Genomic DNA, 22,187 nt, shown 5'->3' with positions numbered 1-22,187 from the left:
TCTCATTTGATATTAAGGTAAGTGTTGTTGGAGGTCGAGAAATTGATTGATTGAAAATATATATGCTACTTAAAAGTTAGTATCATTTATTTATTTTTTTTTTGTTTTTTTTTTTTATTTTGGAAATTTTGTCTAAGATATAATGAATAAATTGTGAATTTTGAGTACTAAAATAAACTTCAACAAATTTAAGAATTTGAGGTGGACTTTTCGCGACGATAATAATCGTCTTTGTTACATATCTAGTTTTATGTTGGGTAGCATATGTTCGATACTGACCGAATTTTTTTCCATTCCTCATTGTTTTCACATAATTCCTTTGCGTATTGTAACATCTTGTCCCCCAAAGCTAATATCATTCCCCATTTACACAATTCCAGTTAATTCTTTAAAATTGATTCATCCACATTGAATATTGTTACCGTAGTCCCAACATGCGGATGTTAAATGGATGGGTATAGGTTAAGGACACAAAAATTAAGCTCAAGTGTGTCGCAAAAAAAGACATATGTAACACCTTTGTATACACACATGTTTACAAACATTTACATGCCAAGGCATGGGTTGCTGTATCTCTGTATCTGTGGAATAGACACAATCGAATTTCTTTGTAAATGCTGTCTGCTATGTTCAATGGCAAAACCAGTTTGTCGGCGTATGAGCAATAAAAGAATAATGTATGCAATACCCCAGCATCACTTCACTTGAGTTTGCTTGAGATCTTAAATTAGAAGAATTAAAACATTTGCAGGTATTTGTGTGTTCTACACATAACATATACACATATTTTAACAAAGAATGGCATTATGGAATTGGGCAACTACCTAAATATAATTTCTTACTATATTCAAGAACATTATATAAACTAAAATCAATATTTTATTTGAAGCAATATCCGCTAAAATAAACAGGGTTGATTTTTAAAAGAGAGTGCGAAACGGACAAACCAAATATGATGTTCTCTCCACCACGTGAAGACTTAAAGCATTTATAATATTAATTGTTGAAAAGTATCTCATATTACAGGCTTGCTTATATCTCATTTGTAGTCCGTTCAGCTGGACTTCAAAATACTTACTATATACTTTACTTCTTAAAAAACACTTTACTTTTAATTAAGTTTTCTATCAAATCTCAAAGATCTGTCATAAATATTGCGAAATATAGGGGTACCATTATATATGGTCAAAACTATAAAAGACCTTTAACAAAATTTGACCAAAGAACCCAAAAATTCGTTTGGGGCTTTGATCTAAAAACGAGTACAATCAAGTCCACTTGGCATTTTCCATAAGCCAGACTGGCTTGTTTGAGGTGAAATTTGAGGATAAATTGCAGCGAGTTGGACAAAGTCCTAGATATTTCAAAAATAATCTAAGCTTTTATTAACAAAAATTGAGCCAATTTTGATACCCTACAACACTATGTGTTGGGGGTGTTATAAGTTTTTTTGGGCCAAAAATTATGTAACACCTTGAAATATTGGTTTCCCACATAGGAAAGTATATATGGATCTGAGCGGAGTCGATCTATCTATGTTTATCCGTCAGTCCATGTAAATTTCTAATCACTCTACAGGTCACAAATAAGATCAGATCTTCACGAAATTTAGAATCCAAGTAAGGCTAGAGCCAGAATAGAAGCCTATTGCTTTTTGGGGTTGAAATGGACCAAAAACTGAAAAATTGCCTGATTTTGCAGTTGCTCTACAGGTCACAATTATAGACTAATCGACGCGGAAGTAAGCATGGGACTAGAGGGCTGGAAATAAGCCTTCCTGTTTTGATGGTCATCGGGTAATATTTAGTGGGTGATTTAGTGGCCATTGGCCGTTTGAAGGCCATAATTCGTGCCTAATTGACCAATTCGAAGAAATCTGAACTTGTTCTAAAATTTGATGCTGTTTCCGAAATGTTTGAATTCATTCAATAAAATTTTACAAAAAAATTTAAAAATTATGGCATTTGACTTTGTTGCAGATTTTTTTACTTCACCCTGTAAATATTTTATTCCGAGATTTATAGTGAAATTTTGTGCAGAATATTTCTTTTTTGGATACCGAATTTTATGAAACTCTCAGGCGTTAAATCGAAAAAATTGTCCAAGCAAAAATTTATCAAAAATTAAGAAACAATTTTTGTTTTTTTTTTTCGGAATATTGATGCAAAAATATTTTGGAATGTAATGCAGAACGGTCTATAATCGCGGTTTATCAACGAATATATTTCAAGGATTATTAAAGTAAAATAGTGCATTTTTATGAATACGTTTAGGAAGACCATCATAGGTGTAATTGCAGATTTGTTATCGTTAAAAACATTATCACATTTGTAAACACTAAATTTTAATATGATTTTTTTAATAATACGGTGAGTGTATATGGGTCCTAGATAATAATCAGGAATTCATCTCCACTAACAAATACATAATACTAAATACCACAATATAAACAAAATTTAAATTTCTTTTGCAGTATCAAAGATTTCAAATTTTAAAAAATAAAAGTAACTTTTTCCCATTTCCTTCTCTCTTTGCATAATTTTGTCTCTTATTAACACTGACTCATTGGCTACCTTTTTTCACCAAACTTCAGTTCACAGCGAAGTTCAAAATGTCTGGTTAATTTAAGTCATTAAATGGTGTAAGCACTTAATAGCCAGTGGGCTCGAATTTTGATTATGTATGCATGTGTGTGTGTTTACCTACATTAATGAATCAGTGTGTTTGGTCATGTATGTGTGTGTGTGTGTGTTAATTTGTTTGTATAACGTTCTATGTTTTCATTTGTTCACTGAATTATTTATTCTTATTAGTCGCGGTTTTGTGCTGAGGGTATTGGCATGACCACAAATGTTGCGGTAACGAAATTATGGTTTCTTTGGTTATTCAGGGGCTTAAATGAACATGTTTTTTTTTCTTTGTAGCCCCCCACTGGAAGTGAGAATAAATTGACATAATTTTTTGGTATTGGCAGGTTGTTGGTCATCTACTTCGTTTCTACCTCTGATAAACTTTGGTACATAAGTTTTCGTTTTATACCCACCACCTTGGATAGTGGGTATATTAAATTTGTCATTCGGTTTGTATTATCTCTAAATATTCGCCATAGACCCCATAAAGTATATATATATATATATATATATATATATATATTCATAAGCAGCATGAAATTCTAAGTTTGCTGAAATCACGATACAGTGCACATTATTTGATCTAGAGCTTTTAAATTTGGAACAGTAGTTTTTATTGAATTGAAAATGAGATATATCGGTCCCACATAATGGGAGCTTCCGATATTCGGCATTTTAATGGTTTTAACCATATGTTTCCAGGAATTTGTCTCAAAATTGGTATTTGTAGTTTGTTATGGGTTCTAGCTCCAGTGGCGGAACATTGTATATACAGGTCCAGGTATTCGTATAGCCCACATATAAGGGTACCTCCCGATATTCGGTGTTTTGGTGATTTTATCCTCATTTTTCCACGGATATAAAAAAATGGTATTTGTAGTTCGTAATGGGTTCCAGTTTCGGTGACAGAATATTGGTTATAAAGGTCCACGTTCAGTATTTTGACGATTTAAGCCAAATTTTCTTAAAGGTTTATGTGAAATTTGGTATTTGTACTTCATAATGGGTTCTATAAACGGTGCCAAAACATTGTCCATATTGGTCAAAGGAGAACGGTCAAAGCAGAACAACGGTTCGGTATTTGATATATAGACCGATATTCGGTATTTTGATAATCCTAGTCACATTTACCAACGAAATTATGTCCAATTTTGTATTTAAGACTCGCAATTCATTACAATAGATGGAGGTTATATTAAGTTCGTCATTCCGTTTCTAAGACGGTTTAGCCGTGTCCGTCCGTCTGTCCGTCTGTTGTAATCATGCTACAGTCAAAACGAATTAAGATAGGAAGCTAAGATTTTGCACAGATCTGTCTTTTGTCTGCAGGCAAGTCAAGTTAGTAGATGGGCTATATCGGTCCACAAAATCGTATAGCCCCCATAAAATGGTCCCCCCGATATTCGGTATTTTGTAGATTTTAGCCACATTTTTAAATATAATTGTCTGAAAAGCCACAAAAGGAGTTCCTTATGAGTACTTTATCCCCTGGAAGATAAATATTTATATCGGTCCACGATATCGTATGACCCCCATATAACGGTACCCCCCGATATTCGGTATTTTTATGATTTGAGCCAAGTTTTTCAATGGAATTGTCTGAATAGGTCCACGTTTTAGTATAGCGCCATATAATGATACCCTGAGATATTCAGTATTTTCATGAATCTTGCGACATTTTATTACTACGTTACTACAGCCTGTGAAACAAATTACTTATGCAGGACGAAGTCCTCCCATATGGCGGTTATCATTCGAGCGGTATTTTTCGATAGAATTTTTTTTGAAAGTTTGACTCGTCCGAACTTATCTTCTTTTTTACTTGTGTATAACGGCTTGTTTGTTGAAAACTATAACTGCACATGTTTATATTTTAAAGTGAAATACTTTTGAATCCGGATACTAATGGTTAAGTCTTTTTACTTGTTATGATTTAAGTAGATGGAACTAACGGTGGACGGTAAGAACAAACAGATTGGGAGAATCTCAAATCCTGCGCGTCCTAGATTGCTGTTAATGCCGCGTATGATAAAAAGTTCCAAAAAACAGCACCGAAGCCAAAAATATTAGCGATGTAAAACTCTATAAAAATGTGTTTTTGTATTCTGAAAATTAGCGGACAAGGATCAGAAATCACATGGTGAAGGAAATCTCATACTTTAACAGTAAACATGGATAAGTTAGAAAGTTTTGAGGTATTTACCTCACTCAATAGAGCAACTTAATTCTAGAATTGTAAAATTGTCAAAAATATTTTTTTTTAATTCCAGCATGAGTTGCTATTTCAAGCATTTTGGATTAAGTAATTTTGTACTTTCTACCACTCTCAATTGTTATGCCTAAAAAAATATCATCCATCACAAGTTTTCCAAAACTAGAAAAAAAATGCAACTCGATTTAGTGGCTAATTCAATTCACACATTTAATATTTAATTAAATATTTGCATGAATTTATATAATATTGATTTATGACATTACTATTATTAGTTCAAGGCTAAATTGCATAAATTATTAACTAACATTCTACAGCAGCAGAAGCATACATAGATATAATCATATTTATCCATGCTACCAAATGCTAAATGCATTGGCCTGCACAATATTTACATACCTTTTAAAACTGATGCAGAATATTTACCCTGCGCATTATTGGCTTAAAGTGTTGATGCCATTCAATTTCACACGTCAATGAATAACTAATACTATTATTATAGGAATATCAATTGCAAAATTATCGATTGTTCAATTCATTGGAAAAGTGTTATAGCCACAGTTAAATGTCATTGTAAATGTTGGTGTGTGTATGTCCTCGGCAATAGATTGATCAATTAAAACATTTACCACAATAGCACGGAATAAAAATTATATTAACCGTATTTAAGTCTGTAATTAATTGAACAAATTTATGCTGAAGAATTATTTTTTATTCAAATATTCAGTAGTTTAATTTGTTTGGAAACGTGATATAGTCAACCAGTTCTATTTATAAAATTATACGACGTTATGATTTGTTGTGTGTTAATATTAGTGTTTTATTGGTTGAGATATTTAATTGTTGTCTTAAATAATATAATGATTCAAATAGTCCTCATTTTTACCATTGTGACATGTTTGAATTACATAATGCAATATAAAAATTCCAATAATAAATCTATATTTAAATTGTTAAAGATGATGATGTATGATTACCTAATCAACGCCCAAAAGATATTGCCAGAGATATAATCTTGAAATTTGGCATGTAAGCATCTAAAAAACTGGTGGTGGGACGATCGGGTGCAATTTTAATAATTTATTCTATATATACTAATATTGTAAAGAAAACTAAATATTGTACTTTTAAAGCCAGAATTTCGAAATTTCAAAATTCTGCAAAAACTGAATTTTAAAAATTATACAATTTTGGTATTGCACTAAAGATGAAGGAAACAAGTAAAAAAAGTATTAAGTTTTTTTTTAAATATTTTTTTATATATTTTGCCATTTAAATAGAAAATTTTAGAAATATAATCCAATTCAAAATAATCTAATCCAATCCAAATATAATCGATTATTGCAAGATGATTATTGTTTATTAAGACTACCGTAAAATGTGTCAAGAAACCCATCAAAATACAAATGCTGGATATTATTAGGAACAAACACATTGAAAAATCTGACTGAATTCATGAAAATATCGAACATTTAAAGATGAAGAAATACTTGAACCTATACAGAAAATTTTCGTCTTAGGGAAGACAGTTCCATAAAAAGAATTTGACAAAAATCATGAAAATATGGCATATCAGGGTTAATTTTATATGTGGGCTTTATACAATCGTAGGCCTATTTACACAGTTTTTTGTCATAGGTCAGAGTCATGTGCAGAATTTCAAACACTTACTTAAATTGTCAAAATACCGAATATCGGTAGGTTCCGCAGGCAAATGATTGATCTGTGGTAAACTCTAGCTTCCTATCTTAATTCGTTTCGACTCTAGCGTGATTATAACTGATGGGAAGGCGGATGGACGAACAGGGCTACATCGTCTTAGAATTTTACGCTGATCTATAATATATACAGGGTGAGATAAAAAATTGCAACGCCATAATTTTTACATTTTTTTTTAATTTTATTGAATGAATTAAATCAAATAATCAAATTTTATAATAAGTTTAGATTTCTTCGAATTGGTCACCTTTGGCACGAATTATGGTCTTCAGACGACCAATGAAACCATCACACGCTATTCGCATGTTGCTCTGTGGTATTTGGCTGTTATGGCGGCCCAAACCATCACCATGGCCGGCGCTTGAATTCTGGTTGTCAGCTGACCTCTTTGGCAAGTAAATACGATTATTTTGTTTGTATACAAACTGCTGGACAACTAATGTTTTCTCATCGGAGAAAACCAAATTCCGAAGTTCACCACTTTCGGCCAAGCGAATTAACTCTTTAGCTCTTTTGAGTCTACTTTCTTTCTGTTTCGATCAAGTCGTTTCTTTATTTTCGAATCATTTCTGTTGATGTTGCTGTTTTCTTCCGTCCACTTCCTTGACGTCGGGCTATGCTACCAGTATCACGGTAACGAGCGATGGTACGAGACACAAAAGATTTATTCACATCTAAATACTGGTGTGCTCTAATGATAGCCACTTGTGGTTTCCAGCCAAATATAAAGAAATCACACTATCACGCTTGAATTGCATCACGAATAACTTTTTTGTTGGAAAATTCTCACCAAAATGCTTGTGTACGCTTGTAAACAAGTGACTGCTTATTATGGTCACTGAAATAATTTTAAAAGCTGTCGGACAAGTGGCTTAGTTAAAGCAGCAGTCTAAATTTGGTTGCGGTTTTTTCATCTCACCCTGTATATTTATTCTGATAGAAATATTACGTTACGGAAACTTTATTTGTATTATATGAGATATATAATTTTCTTTTGAATACCAGCGATACTCTTGAGAAATACGTCGGTCAGAAACATTAGATTTTGAGCAGAATTGTCGGTCGTCCGGCATTTGTTTCACTGAGTTATTTTAAACGACGTTAAGTTTATACGTCTGTATATGAACTTCTTCACATAGCCTTCAATAGTGTACTTTTTTCTTTACTATATTTTTAATGGCAAGAACATTGTATGTTCCAATGTCTGTCATAAAAACAGAGATTTTCTGTATTCCGAGTACCCCTTTCACCGAATATTATAGTATTACAACGAATATAATAATCTATCGCTCTAGCTTCCGAACGAAATTAGGTAGGTTGATAAAATTTTACTCAGATGTATTTTAGGTCTGTTTGACTATTGGTATTGAAAAGGGCTTTTTAGGTCCACGTAACGAATATAATAATATTGAATTAAATAACCTCTAGTCTTCAACACTTTTGTCTTACCTATTTTTTATATTTTTTATACTTTTATAAATATATTATACCTATGAAAAATCATTAACACCATATCTGATGCACAGTGATTCTTTTTACAGCTGTGTATATGGATTTTATATTACCGGAAATGTGCGGTAATTTTTTATGTTCTTTTATGTTGTTTCTTTTTATTCTTCCCTTTGCCTTGACATTAATCTTAATTCAAATGAGGTTATTTCAATTCAATTAGAACCATAAAGCAGAATGACCTTAGAGCGGAAACGTAGCTGTTCCATTTCTTTTTTTAATAAATATAAAAAAACTTAATACCCGTGAAATAATATCCACTAACCGTGTTATCCTAAGAGTCCACCAGCTAAAAAGATATACTTAGCTATTTTATGTGTAACGTTTTTTATATACTTTTGCTATTTAAATAAAATTTCAACAAAAATATAGTCCTTGGCAAAAGGAGGCAAAAAACGTAAGAATGAAAGAAAGTAAATGGAACTGCCATAGGCAGAGTCGACCAGCAGATACAATAAACAGGCAACATAAAATTCGTCCACCATAAATTCATTGTAATGTAATAAAACTGAAAGCATCTAGGCAAGGACACGTTCACAACTAAGGGTAAGAGGTGGGTGTCGGCACACGGGTACAGGGGTGTATGTTTGAGTATATAAACTATATAATTATTACCTTAAATAGTACACTGGGATCCACATCGTGTAGACACTCCAGTGTCGCACTGGTACCACGTTCCACATAGCGCGGCACAATCAACTGTACATTAGCTTCCGTATGACCGTCTGAAAAGAAAGACAAAAAATAAACGTAAAAAATTGCCATGAGAAACTTGGTGCTGATAAATTTATTTCATCACACTGCAGAAAAAAATAGAGGCTAATATAAATAATGCTGCTGCAAATGGAAGAAAAACGAAATGACCAAAGAAATTACAAAGGCAAATACAGCGGCAAAACTTTTGCAAATTGCTGGAGAAAAGATGTCGCTGAAATACCACCAGCCAGTGCAACAACGCCAATGTCATTTCGGTAGTTTAGCAACCTTTTTTTCTGGCTTGCCAATGAACATAGGCGGCAAGCTTAGAGGAAAGTTAACCACAGCATTTCAAGAGCAAAGAAAAAAAAACACAATCATTGGAATTATAATTCCTTAAAATAAATGTAAAAGTTACAGTGGTCATAGAAGAATTGTACGTAAATTGATGGAATTAAGATTTCTTGGAATTTCTTCTAATTATCATATCTTATGCAAGCAGTCATTTCCGAGTACACCGTTATTCTTAAGCAAACTTGAAAATGCTTCAAGAAAATAATAAATTTATAAGTGCTTATTTATTGCAAATTTTTAGACATTTATTAGATTGTAATGTAAGTATGTACTATAGCATATGTCTGGGAGCAAAATTATTATTAGAAATAACTGGTCATATTATATCAAATTATCTTTAGAATGTCTGGAACTGTCGTAGTCACAGTTTACCTCTTTTCTAATAATGCTTGTCAAAAATATTTCACACTAAGTGTCTCCTTCGTTAGCAAAATGCGACAACTAAAAACCAGTAAGGAAAAATCAAAAGTCGGGCGGGGCCGAATATATGGTAACCTACAACACTATGCATATTTAGTTAGTAGAGTTCCCGTAACAAAAGAATTTATTTCAAGTAGATCATACCACCTATCAACAGTTAGCTTTAGTGCAGTTATAGTATGCATACATTAAAAAAATATATATCGGAGCCGAGTTGCAAAAAATGGAAATGTACATTCCGAAATTCACTACATTTGGGCTGATATTAGCCATTATTTGAACAATAAAATCCTATTAAGAATATGAAATCGGATTAAGAATATATCCAAATCTAAGCCGTAGCTGTATCTGAACCGATTTTCTCCGAATTCGATTTCCTTCTTATGGGATGAATTCGGTCGGATGCACCAAAATTCAGGACTTTTGGACTGATAATGGCCATTTGGTGTACAAATTACCCGAAATCGTTGAAGATATATTTGTGACCTATATCTAAATCTGAACCGATTTTGATAAAATTTGGCATAGATTTTTCTGGGCTGTATCTGATATGTGGTAGCAAAGGTCATTGTTGTGAAATTAATATTATGCTTGCGATGGACTTTAAACCCCAATTCGAAAAAAAAAAAATAGATGGGAGCTAAAATACATTTGAAGTACTGGTTTATAAGATGAATTCAGCCGTAATTGCCGAAATTCAGTCCATTTGGGTTGATATTAGCCATTTGGAGCGCAGTAAACCTGATGTCAGATAAAGGTATATAGGGGAGCTATATCCTAATCTGATCCGATCTCGATAAAATTTGACAGAGGTAATTTGGAGCAGTATCTGATGTCCGATACCAAATATCATTTTTTACATATAGACATAATACCCTTACCGCTATGTGATGTAGGGTATTCAAATTAGACCTCACAAAGTTTATATATTCTAGATGTTAGTCCGTCTGTGGAAATCGCTCTAGCTTTGGAACGAAATTAGGTAGGTTGATAAAATTTTACTCAGATGTATTTTAGGTCTGTTCGACTATTGGTATTGAAGAGGGCTTTTTATGTCCATGTTTTGGTGTATGTCCCATATATAAAAGGGGTAAAGAGTATGTATTCCCAGTATGTGGAAACGTCTTTGAAGAGAACTGTACATGTAGGTATAAGTTTTGGTATGGATCCCATATACAGGGTTGCCCATATTCGACGGACCCATGACTCTTTGGGCCCATTCCAATCGACGAGGCTTGTCCGCAGGCAACATTCTTTGCGTCAATTGAATTTTGTACGGGAACAAATGCAAATCAATGCGAATAATCCGTTGTATAGTGGACCGAGCCATGCCCAACTGCTGAGAACGGCGTTTTTGGGATGTTTTTGCGGACCTCTCAACACTGGCTCGTACGGCAGCGATATTCTCGGCCGATCGCCTTGGTCGACTTTTATATGGCCTCTTCGGATTAGAAAGAGCCTTACCAGTTGAAAATTTTTCGTATAAACGCTTAATGGTGTTCTTAGAAGGCGCAATTCTCACATTTTTTAATGTTTTAAAAGCACGTTGAGTTTTCACAATTGACTTCTTCTTATTCTTCTGAATATCAACTATTTCAGAGAGCTCGCGTGACGTGTATTGGTTCATGGTAAAAATCTGCTTGGACTGACGATTCAAACGCGGTATGTCATTAAGCGATGTGACATCTCTGTCAAAAGTTATGGCGTTGCCAGATGGGTCCGTCGAATATGGGCAACCCTGTACCTATACTCCATAGATTCGGTATTTTGATGAATTGTGTCAAAGTTTTCATCGGAAATTTTTACATTTCATCTTTAGGTAATAGATGCTACCTCCTATAACAGAAAAATTTGGGCACAGGTCCACACCTCCATATAAACACATTTTTTCAGCAGGTATTTGCAGTTCGTAGAGGTCCAATGTTTAGTGTAGGCTCCATATAACTGTACCTCCCTATTCCTTTCCTTTCAAACTTGGACCATCCCAATATTTCTATCAACTAAATATCAGGTATGAAGATGGTAGATATCGGTTCACTCCTTTTGGTGCCTCCTCCACAAAGGGTAAAAATTTTGAATAATTTTATCTCTCATAATATAAGAAACAAATCAGCGATTATTTTCAAACTAAGGTTATATAAATATTTATCACAACCACAATTTATCGGCCCCTTCTTCCTGGTACCACCCTCACAAAGGAAAAACATTTTGAATAATTATAACAAATCAGCGATTTTCAACAGACTTCGTGCATCTCAATATTTATGTTAACCATAAATCTAGTAGATATTTTGCACATCCCATTATTTTTTTTTTTTTTTTTTTGAATTAGGTGAAGTGGGAAAATAAAATAACTTTGTATTTGAATTTTCAAAAATTTAGCACATATCAGACTTGGGACAGGTACGAAATGGGCAATATTTTACTACTCTTTGAGAACCCCCATAAAGAATTAACAGCTTGAAACATACAATGGCTGATAGTATACATCTGTCGGCCACACCGACTGATACTTTTTAACTTACTCAACAGAATTATATTAAACTCGGTATTTGGAATTCGTAATAGGCACCACCTTCTCCGGCAGATAATTGGCAGTAAAGGTCCATGTTTTTGTATAGCCCCATGTAACCGTAACACCTGATAATCGAAGTTTTTAACATTATAGCCACATTTTGACATGAATTTTTTTTTTTAATTTTGCAAGTTCCTTCTAAAATGTAGAGTGTATTATAAAAATCGGCCCGGCCGAACTTCGCTACTATTTTTAACTGTTACCGACTAAAAATTTCTCAAATTGTGAAAACGCAATTCCTTATTTAAATTTTAAAATTTCAACATTGAGCATCGTGAAGTGAACTTATATGGGGCTATACAAAAACGAAGCTATTTTCACAACTTGGACCGTAATGGTGCAGGTGTTTGTAGTTCATAGTGGACTCTACAACCGAAGTCAAAATGTTTTTTTTGGTCCACGGTTTCCATATAACGGTACCTACCGATATTCGGTATTTTGATGATATAGCCACATTTTTCGGAATGAATTGTTTCAATTTTGGCATACAAGACTCGCAATAGATAGCAAACATTGTAGCAGAAAAGTGTCTGTATAGGTTTACGTTTTGATATGGTCCCCATACATTGAATCCATATATGTTTTGTTTTATCTATGTAAATTTGGAATATTCACACATTTCAAGATTGGTTCACGTCGGCAATGATGTAGTTTAGATTGAAATTTGTAGAGTAAGTTTAAGATATATTCGGCGCACTCCTTTGCCTTTCCGCAATGTGTTCCACTTCAAAAATCAATCTCACATAATTTTCATACCAAACCACAGTCAACAATGTAGTAAAGACAATAATAAAATAACCCAAATAACCTTGAACGAAATTGGTGTGAAATTATACGCCATCGCCAAGGTCCACACGTAATACCAGAATAACACAAAAGAGACAAGGCTGGCAACAAAAACACGCCGTCCCTAACTTCCCTTATCTCACACTCAAATATAACCAAATACCCCAAGCGACAGGATTTAAAACTGTTACTAATGATTTAAGAGCGGCTCTTAAAGTGAAATAAAGCAAACGAAAGTGTTCAAGTGTCTGGAAAAGTATTCTGCTCGTACGTTTAATTACACGATAAGGATAATGCCCGCACTCTAGCTCATCTTCCATTACGTTTTTAGTTTCACTTACAGTTTCAATTTATTTTTTCATTACCATTTCAGCAATGCCGGAATGTTGGCAAAGAAAACAGATTTTAATTTCACACTCTACTTTTTCGCTCTCTCTCGCTCTCTCTCTCCCCCTCTCTAGCCACGATTGTTTGGTTGATTATTCGTGATTAGAGACAACCAGGATGTAAACGATGACGCTAGCTTGGGGCTTTGGGGGGTTTTCTCTTTAACTGTAATTAATACACAGTAAAAGTCTTAAGCTTCAGAAGGATGTGGGGACTAAATTAGAAAAACGAGAGAAAACAGCACAAATCTACTACTCTGCGATGGGATTTACTAAGATTTTAATTGTTATTCTTATTGGGATTTGCTATGTTCAAGGACAGGATTTTTCGTTGGAATCATATATAATTTAAGGCTGCTAGTTGGATGTACCGAGAATAACTTAACATCACAATGAATGCGAAATGATCAAATAAATTTGAATAATCCCTATGTAATTACATTCCAAAAATACACATGACTTGGTTATGTTACAAATGTAATTTAAGAAACGTTTTGACTTTCTGCGAAAACGTTAAAAGAATGTGTATTGTTAATTAAGTAAATAAAAAAAAATTAAGATAGGTTAATGAGTCAATATTAATTACTAACATTTCCTAGGGCCTCTTTACATATGACGATACAAAAAAGATGGGGAAATAAAATCACAATTCCAAATAAGTTTTTCGTATTTTTATTTTTTTGTTTAAAACACATTTTTGGAATGAAATGGCGTTTATACCCTACAACACCAAGTTCTGAGGGTATAATAAGCTTGATTAAATAAACAGTAATGCTGATAGCCATGATGTAGGATATAGCAAGATATTTACAATATACATATATGTAAAAGAAATAGATCTGAGTTCTTTCGTTTATAAGTCAGGAACCGCTAGACTGATTCTCATCAATTCGGCATGGCATCTTGCTAGATCTAAGAAAATCGCTTAAAATTTCGGCAACAAAAAGTGAATATTTTTATTTATTTTTTCAATTTTTGTCATATATTTTATCCCATGCGATTTTTTCAAATTTGAGTTTTATATTTACTAAAATTTCTCTACACCCCGCAACACTTTGTGTACAGGGTAACAGGGTAAGATAAAAAAATTGCAAAAATGTCAAACGCATAATTTTACATTTTTTTTTAATTTTACTGAATAAAAGCAAAAAATGTCGAAAAAGCTTACAATTTTAGAATAAGTTTAGATATGTTAGAATTGGTCAAGTTTGGCACGAATTATGACCTTGAAACGGCCAATGAAACCGTCCAGGTTGCCTGAATGTTGCTCTGCGGTATTTTGGCCCATTCACGGCGAAGCGCATGCTGGAGGTGATCGAAACTTTTGTATTTTTTAGTGCCAACATTGCTTTCCAGTCCAACGGATTGGTATCCGTAGATTTTAGTGGCCATTGTGCGCTGGAAATGAAACGAGGAACCTCATTTTTTAACCATTCTTGGGAGGCTCGAGTTGAACGCGATGGTGTTGAGTCCTGTTGGAATGTCGAAGATCTGCGGCAAAAATGTTTGCGTGCCCAATAATTTATTAATACACCTTCCGGAATATTTTGGCGATAATATTCGCCATTTATTTTGATGCCGATCGATTAATACGAGCGGAGAGCGACAATCGGCTGTTATGGCGGCCCAAACCAACACCATGGTCGGCGTTTGAGTTCTGGTAACCAACCGAAGATGTACATTTTCAGCTGACCTTTTTGGCAAGTAAATACGATCATTTTGTTTGTTTACAAAGTGCTGGATAACGAATGTTTTCTCATCGGAGAAAACCAAATTCGACAGTGCACCACATTCTGCCAAGCGAAGCAACTCTTTAGTCCTTTTGAGTCTATTTTCTTTCTATTGCGGTGTAAGTTCTTGCAGCTTTTGGAATTTCTATGGCTTTACCCAGAGCTCATTTTTAATATTTGCCGAATGGAATATTGCGATATGTTCAGCTCGGCCACTGCTACGCGGATTTCGATCAAGTCGCTTCTTTACTTTTCGAACCATTTCTGCTGATGTTGCTGTTTTCTTCCGTCCACTTCCATGACGTCGGGCTACGCTACCAGTACCACCGTAACGAGCGATGGTACGAGACACAAAAGATTTATTCACATTTAAATGCTGGAGTACTCTAACGATAGCTATTTGTGGTATTGCAGCCAAATATAAAGAAATCACAATATCACGCATGAACTCCATCACGAATAACTTTTTTTCTGGAAAATTCTCACCAAACAAACAATATAATGAGCTGTCACTGGAAAAATGTTAACAGCTGTCGGGCGAGTGGCTTGGAAATGACAAAAGTCTGAAGTTGATTGCAGTTTTTTTATCTCACCCTGTATGTGTTCCCAGGCTCACTCCCCAAGAATAAATACTTGCCCGATGTTAATTTTTACCTCTATATATCGGAGAATTTTTACAAGAGTTAGCCCTTAAACTTAAAACATGCATTTATTTAAAACTTCGAAACTCGAATGCAATTCTTATGTTCTTTTTTTTTTCAGGATGAAGATGTATACTATAAGTATATACGAGAAAATTTGTAGGAAAACATTAACAAATTATATTTTATCATCGCTCCAGTAGGCCCTTTATCAATTTTAATCAACAGAACCTGTCATGACTTATCCAAAACTTAAAAAAATGTCCAGTGAGAGAGTATTTAGGAATTTTAAAAAGCCTGAAATTGTTCTCGCTGTGTTATATTTCGTCTTTTAATTAAAAAAAACACAACAATGAACTAGTTTATATATCAGCAACAATTTTTACTTTGTATTTCTTTCATCAAAAACTTTTAAATCCCATAGACAAATTTTAGTTTTTAACATTCAAGTCAATACCTGTCTACTATCAACATTTCTTTTTTGTCAGTTTACCAGCTCTTTAATAATTCACTTCATGAATAATTAAAATGAAAACACGTGAAATAGGTATGATAGCCCTCCATCAAATTAACAACGTTACGAAAGTTCATGTGTCACATGAACCCTTCAAGGACTGACTAGAAAAAAAGCTATGAATTTCATTTCAAATTAGGCCTTGAATATGCCCATCAAAACTTAAGTAATCATTAACGAGTTAAGGTACACCGTGGTGAGGAAATGTAGCAGACTATCAAACTGAACTTAAACAAGTAAGCAAAGGCTACATTCGAGCGGGGCCGACCGTTGAATACCCTACAACACTATAATAAACGATACAGTTTATATAGGCGAGATACTCGAAAGAATTCCAAAGATATTGTGGCAAATAATAAAAGAAAACCATCAGGTTTCGTTATCTAATTTTCGAATAATGGCAACTTAAACTAATTTGCTTATTTCCAATTTATTGGAAGACGTTGCACGTAAATGTTCTCCCTAGATCTGGAACCAATATTTCCCAAAGACCAATAATCTCTCAGAAGTGGCAAAAGATTAACATTTATTATTGGTTTTTGACTGAAACGCATCTATATGAGATACAGACATTTTACTATATTCTTCCACGAAATCAGCGTTAACGAAATAGTCAGAAGTGCGTCTTTCCTGTATTTGTGAATTCTCCAAAGAGTCACTGGAATGGACATTTTCGTGTTTTGTCTACAAAAGTTGGCAAACTATTTCGCACATTGAATATTTTTGGATGGCCATTCAAAACTGCTTGGCTTTTGCAATGTCGGGTAACCCACATTCAAATGTGCGTGAGGATAGGGCGACAATTACGACCTGCTGACAATTTTGCATTTCAACCCCTAAAGATATGGCGATCATCTCCAAAAAGAGTAGGCTTCTATTGTGACCCTCGTCTTATCTCCATGCAAAATTTCGTAAGGATCGGGCCATAAATGTGATCTGTATATGGTATCCTGATATCCTAACTACTTAGTTTTGTTAGCTGTAGAAATATTACCAAATGTTTAATTCAAAATGAAAATATGCCAAAAATATGACAAAATTGAAAATATATGAGAAAATTTTACAAAATCAATATTTTCATCTTTAGAGAGATATTTTTATGCGATTTTTTTAGACGTTTTTTCTTTCCTGCCAAGAGGCCATTCTGAATTAATGAGAACTGTCGAAATCAGTTCAGCCGTTCTCGACATATAAGAGATTTTTCAAGCATATCTTCTTTGATATACATATTTATCGCACATATCTTGTTACATATCCGATTTGATACATGTTAACATCAATGTAAAGGTCAGAAGTAACCTTGTCATGGCCTCGTGATTTCGACGGGATATAAAATATTCGCGGTTTAATGAAAAATGTTGAATTTTTTCAATACAAAAGATATGGTCTATTTTACCCGCTAAATATTATCCGATGACAACCCTAATTGGTAAGCTTCTTCCCCGCCCTAAACTCTAGCTACATACGAAATTCCGAAATTCGATTGGTCTATAATTGCGACCTGTATAGCTACTACAAAATCCGACATTTTTTCAGTATTTGGTCCATTTCAACCCCTAAATATTATGCGATCATCTCCAAAAGAAATAGGCTTCTATTCTGAACCTAACCCCACCTCCATATTAAATTTCGTGAAGATCGGACCATAATTGCGACCTGTAGAGTGATTACAAATTAACATGGACAGACGGACGGACGGACATACATAGCTAGATCGACTCATCTCGGCGAGCTAGGAAGATCCATATATACTTTTCTATATGGGAAACCAATATTTCGAGGTGTTACATAAATTCTGGCCCAATCAAACTTATAATACCCTCAACACATAGTGTTGTAGGGTATAAAAAGACGTAGTCGAAAATTGTACATAATACCAAAAATTTCTAGTTACGACAACGCCTACGACTACGTCTACGACACTTGAACGCCTACGACAACGCCAACCATAATAAGGGTGATTATTTACCGGGATTGTTTCAAATTTCGCATGTGAAGTTTGTAATGGATACTTCAGCCCATGCCAGAAAATTGTCTGTGCTGGTTCACGTCTTCGTATAGCCCCCATATAACGGTACCCCCTATATTCGGTATTTTGATGATTTAAGCTACATTATAAACAGATTTTTCTTCAAGTTTCGCATTTAAAAATTGTGATAACTTATGACAAAAGTCGCCTATGCAGGTCCACGTCGTCGTAAAGGCATTCGGTATTTTTAATATTTTAACAGAATTTTTAACGGATTTTATTTTTTTGGAAATTGCCAAATTTGTACCAAATGGTGGAGGGTATTAAAAGTTCGGCCCGGCCGAATTTACAGCTTTTTTACTTGTTATTTTTAAATGTGGACATTTTGTGAGAGAGGAGTTCACAAACGAACGGACATCGGAAGATCTACTCCAATTCTTCCTAAATAGATTTCGTCCGCAGTTACCTAAAATAGTTATTTCGATAAGGAACTTTTTGGACTTATTGTAATATTGATAATGAACTAACTAACTAACAAACAAAAAACTAATACAATGAAAATAATTTAATCTGAAGTAAACTTATGTGATTTTATCATTACATACCGATCAATGAAAAACGAATGGACTCCAACATTCACCAAAAGATTATATATAAATATTGAAATTTGTACTCTTGATGCACTCTTGTACTCTTGTTTTTAAATATTTAGGAGCGATATTACTATTGGACCAATAATATATCCTTGTAACGATGCTGGAAATATGAAACATTGCTAACATCCTTTGCACTAATGTAACATTTTTCAGCTTTTTACATACCCGGTGTAGAAAGACGTTACAGATGACAGATGAGGTCACAATTAGTTTTGGTTTTCCAACACATCACAAGCTCAATCAAAACTTATTACTATAAACTTTTTACATGGGAAATTCGTTTACTTTTGTGGCTCCCAGAACAGAGAGTATTAAATGATTAAATGAGAGCAAAAAAATTCCAAAAAATTGTAAAATGTGATTTTTTTTTAATATCGAATTGAAAGTAAATTTCTATGTGAACTAGATTACTTTTCATTTTCATATAAGAGTCAGAATAAAATCACAAAATTCATCACACAAACAGAGGATGAATGAATGATAGATCTGAGATATAGTCGACTTTGTCTTGTTCGTTTTTTACGACTTACAAGGCCGAAAATCATCGGAGGTAGTACCTAATTTGGTCCAAAATTGTATCTTGTAATTATTATTACACATAAGAAAGAATTAAGGTGAGAGTACAACAGCTTGAAGTATTCGCATGTCATATTATGTGTCATATCATAAAGGGATGCCAGAGCCGCACTCAAATTCTGCCATCGTTTCCTCTTATAATTTGACATTAATATGCCTAGCCATGATACCAAGCTGCATATTTACCCTCACCTAGGTAGGGTTATAGTAGCATTATCTGTATGCTATAACCTTGCCTAAAATTTGACGTAGCGTAAACAAATATTGAACTTCACCACCGTACAACGTTTTGAAAATTGATTAAACTACAAGTGCACGAAAAGTACAAAATAGTACAATATTTGGTACAATTTCTGAAAAATGTATTATTAAACAAGTAAGCAAAAGCTACAGTCGAGCGGGGCCGACCGTTGAATACCCTACAACACTATAATAAACGATTCTGTTTATATAGGCGAGAAACTCGAAAGAATTCCACAAGATATTGTGACAAATAATAAAAGAAAACCATTAGGTTTCGTTCTCTAATTTTCGAATAATAGCAACTTAAACTAATTTGCTCATTTCCAATTTATTGGTAGATGTTGCACGTAAATGGTCTTCCTAGACCTGGAACCAATATTTCCCAAAGACCTATAATCTCTCAGAAGTGGCAAAAGATTAACATTTATTATTGGTTTTTGACTGAAACGCATCTATATAAGATTTGACTATATTCTTCCACGAAAAATATTACAAAATGTTACAAAATCAATATTTTCATCTTTAGAGAGATATTTTTATGCGATTTTTTAGACGTTTTTTGTTTCCTATCAAGAGGCCATTCTGAATTAATGAGAACTGTCGAAACCAGTTCAGCCGTTCTCGACATATAAGAGATATTTCAAGCATATCTTCTTTGATAGGCAAATTATCCGATGACCACCCAAATTGGTAGGCTTCTTCCCCGCCCTAAACTCTAGCTACATGCGAAATTCCGCGTCGATTGGTCTATAATTGCGATCTGTATAGCTACTGCAAAATCCGACATTTTTTCAGTATTTGGTCCATTTCAACCCCTAAACATTTGGCGATCATCTCCAAAAGAAATAGGCTTCTATTCTGACACTAACCCCACCTTCGTGCAAAATTTCGTAAAGTTCGGGCCATAATTGCGACCTGTAGCGTGATTACAAATTACTCAGCAAAAATTTGAAAAGTAGGTACTAATATAAAACAGGTATAAATTCTAATATCAGTTTCTCATTGAATAAATATTCACAAAAATATTCAATATACAGGGTGAGATTAAAAAACTGCAACCAACATCAGACTGCTGCATATCTAAGCCACTCGTCCGACATCTGTTAAAATTATTCCAGCGACAGCTCAATATAATGTTTACACGCGTCCCAAAGCATTTTGGTGAACATTTTAAAGAAAAAAAAAACTTATTCGTGATGGAATTTAAGCGTGATAGTGTGATTTCTTTTTATTTGGCTGAAAAACCACAAGTGGTTATTGTAAGAGCACTCCAGCATTTAAATGAAAACTAATCTTTTGTGCCTCGTACCATCGCTCGTTACCGTGATACTGGTAGCGTAGCCCGACGTCAAGGAAGTGGACAGAAGAAAACAGCCACACCAGCAGAAATGGTTCGAAAAGTAAAGAAGCGACTTGATCGAAACCCTCGTCGCAGTGGCCGAAAAATGGCTCGTGAGCTGAACATATTGCAATATTCCACTCGACAAATATTGAAAAATGAGCTCGGGGTAAAGTTATTGAAATTCCAAAGAGTGCAAGAACTTACACAACAACAGAAGAAGAGCTAAAGAGTTACTTCGCTTGGCCGAAAGTGGTGAACTTCCGAATTTGGTGTTCTCCGATGAGAAAACATTCGTTGTCCAGCAGTTTGTAAACAATCAAAATGATCATGTTTACTTGCCAAAGAGGTCAGCTGCAAATGTGCACCTTCGGTTGGCTACCAGAACTCAAGCGCCGGCCATGGTGATGGCGTGGGCCGCCATAACAGCCGATGGTCGCTCTTCGCTCGTATTAATGGACCCTGGCATCAGAATAAATGTAGAATATTATCGCGAAAATATTCTGAAGGATGTATTAAAACCTTGGATACAAGCATTGGCCGCAGACCTTGATGCTAAAATTTGATGCTATTTCCAACATTCTATCATTCAATAAAATTTAAAAAAAAATATGTAAAAATTATGGTTTTTGACTTTTTTTGCAGTTTTTTTTATCTCACCCTGCATGTTACTAATTTTGGTCTTGGTTGAAGGAATAGAGAGGAATTTCCGAAATTTCATAATTATGTTGTTGCTACCGACAATTGAGATATGGAGGTGGATTTAGAAATGCCTTCTATAGCCCCAGTCAAAAATTTGTAATGTATTATAATAAACTAAATCAGTTGTAGTTTCTAATATCAGGGTTTCATTGAATAACAAGTAAGCAAAGGCTACAGTCGAGCGGGGCCGACCGTTGAATACCCTACAACACTATAATAAACGATACAGTTTATATAGGCGAGATACTCGAAAGAATTCCAAAGATATTGTGGCAAATAATAAAAGAAAACCATCAGGTTTCGTTCTCTAATTTTCGAATAATGGCAACTTAAACTAATTTGCTCATTTCCAATTTATTGGAAGATGTTGCACGTAAATGGTCTTCCTAGATCTGGAACCAATATTTCCCATAGACCTATAATCTCTCAGAAGTGGCAAAAGATTAACATTTATTATTGGTTTTTGACTGAAACGCATCAATATGAGATACAGACATTTGACTATATTCTTCAACGAAATCAGCGTTAAC

At 34.1% G+C, this 22,187-nt stretch overlaps 1 protein-coding gene across 1 annotated transcript in view; it reads right to left on the bottom strand.

Annotated features, from left to right (window-relative positions):
* LOC101889950 (uncharacterized) overlaps positions 1 to 19,124 on the bottom strand; it is a 142,386-nt gene extending 123,262 nt beyond the window's left edge. The window contains exons 1-3 of the mRNA XM_059128647.1: positions 18,963 to 19,124; positions 18,747 to 18,897; positions 8,686 to 8,795 (exon numbers count right to left, since the gene is read on the bottom strand). Coding sequence (XP_058984630.1) covers positions 8,686 to 8,795; positions 18,747 to 18,777 — 141 coding nt within the window. The 5' untranslated portion in view covers positions 18,778 to 18,897; positions 18,963 to 19,124. The remainder of the gene's footprint in view (positions 1 to 8,685; positions 8,796 to 18,746; positions 18,898 to 18,962) is intronic.
* Positions 19,125 to 22,187: the final 3,063 nt, after the last annotated feature.

The sequence above is a fragment of the Musca domestica genome, unplaced genomic scaffold, assembly GCF_030504385.1.
Source record: "Musca domestica strain aabys unplaced genomic scaffold, Musca_domestica.polishedcontigs.V.1.1 56, whole genome shotgun sequence".
In the NCBI taxonomy this organism is placed as follows: domain Eukaryota; kingdom Metazoa; phylum Arthropoda; class Insecta; order Diptera; family Muscidae; genus Musca; species Musca domestica.
The sequence above is the reverse complement of the archived record's forward strand: the minus strand, read 5'-3'. Positions and strand labels throughout refer to the sequence as shown.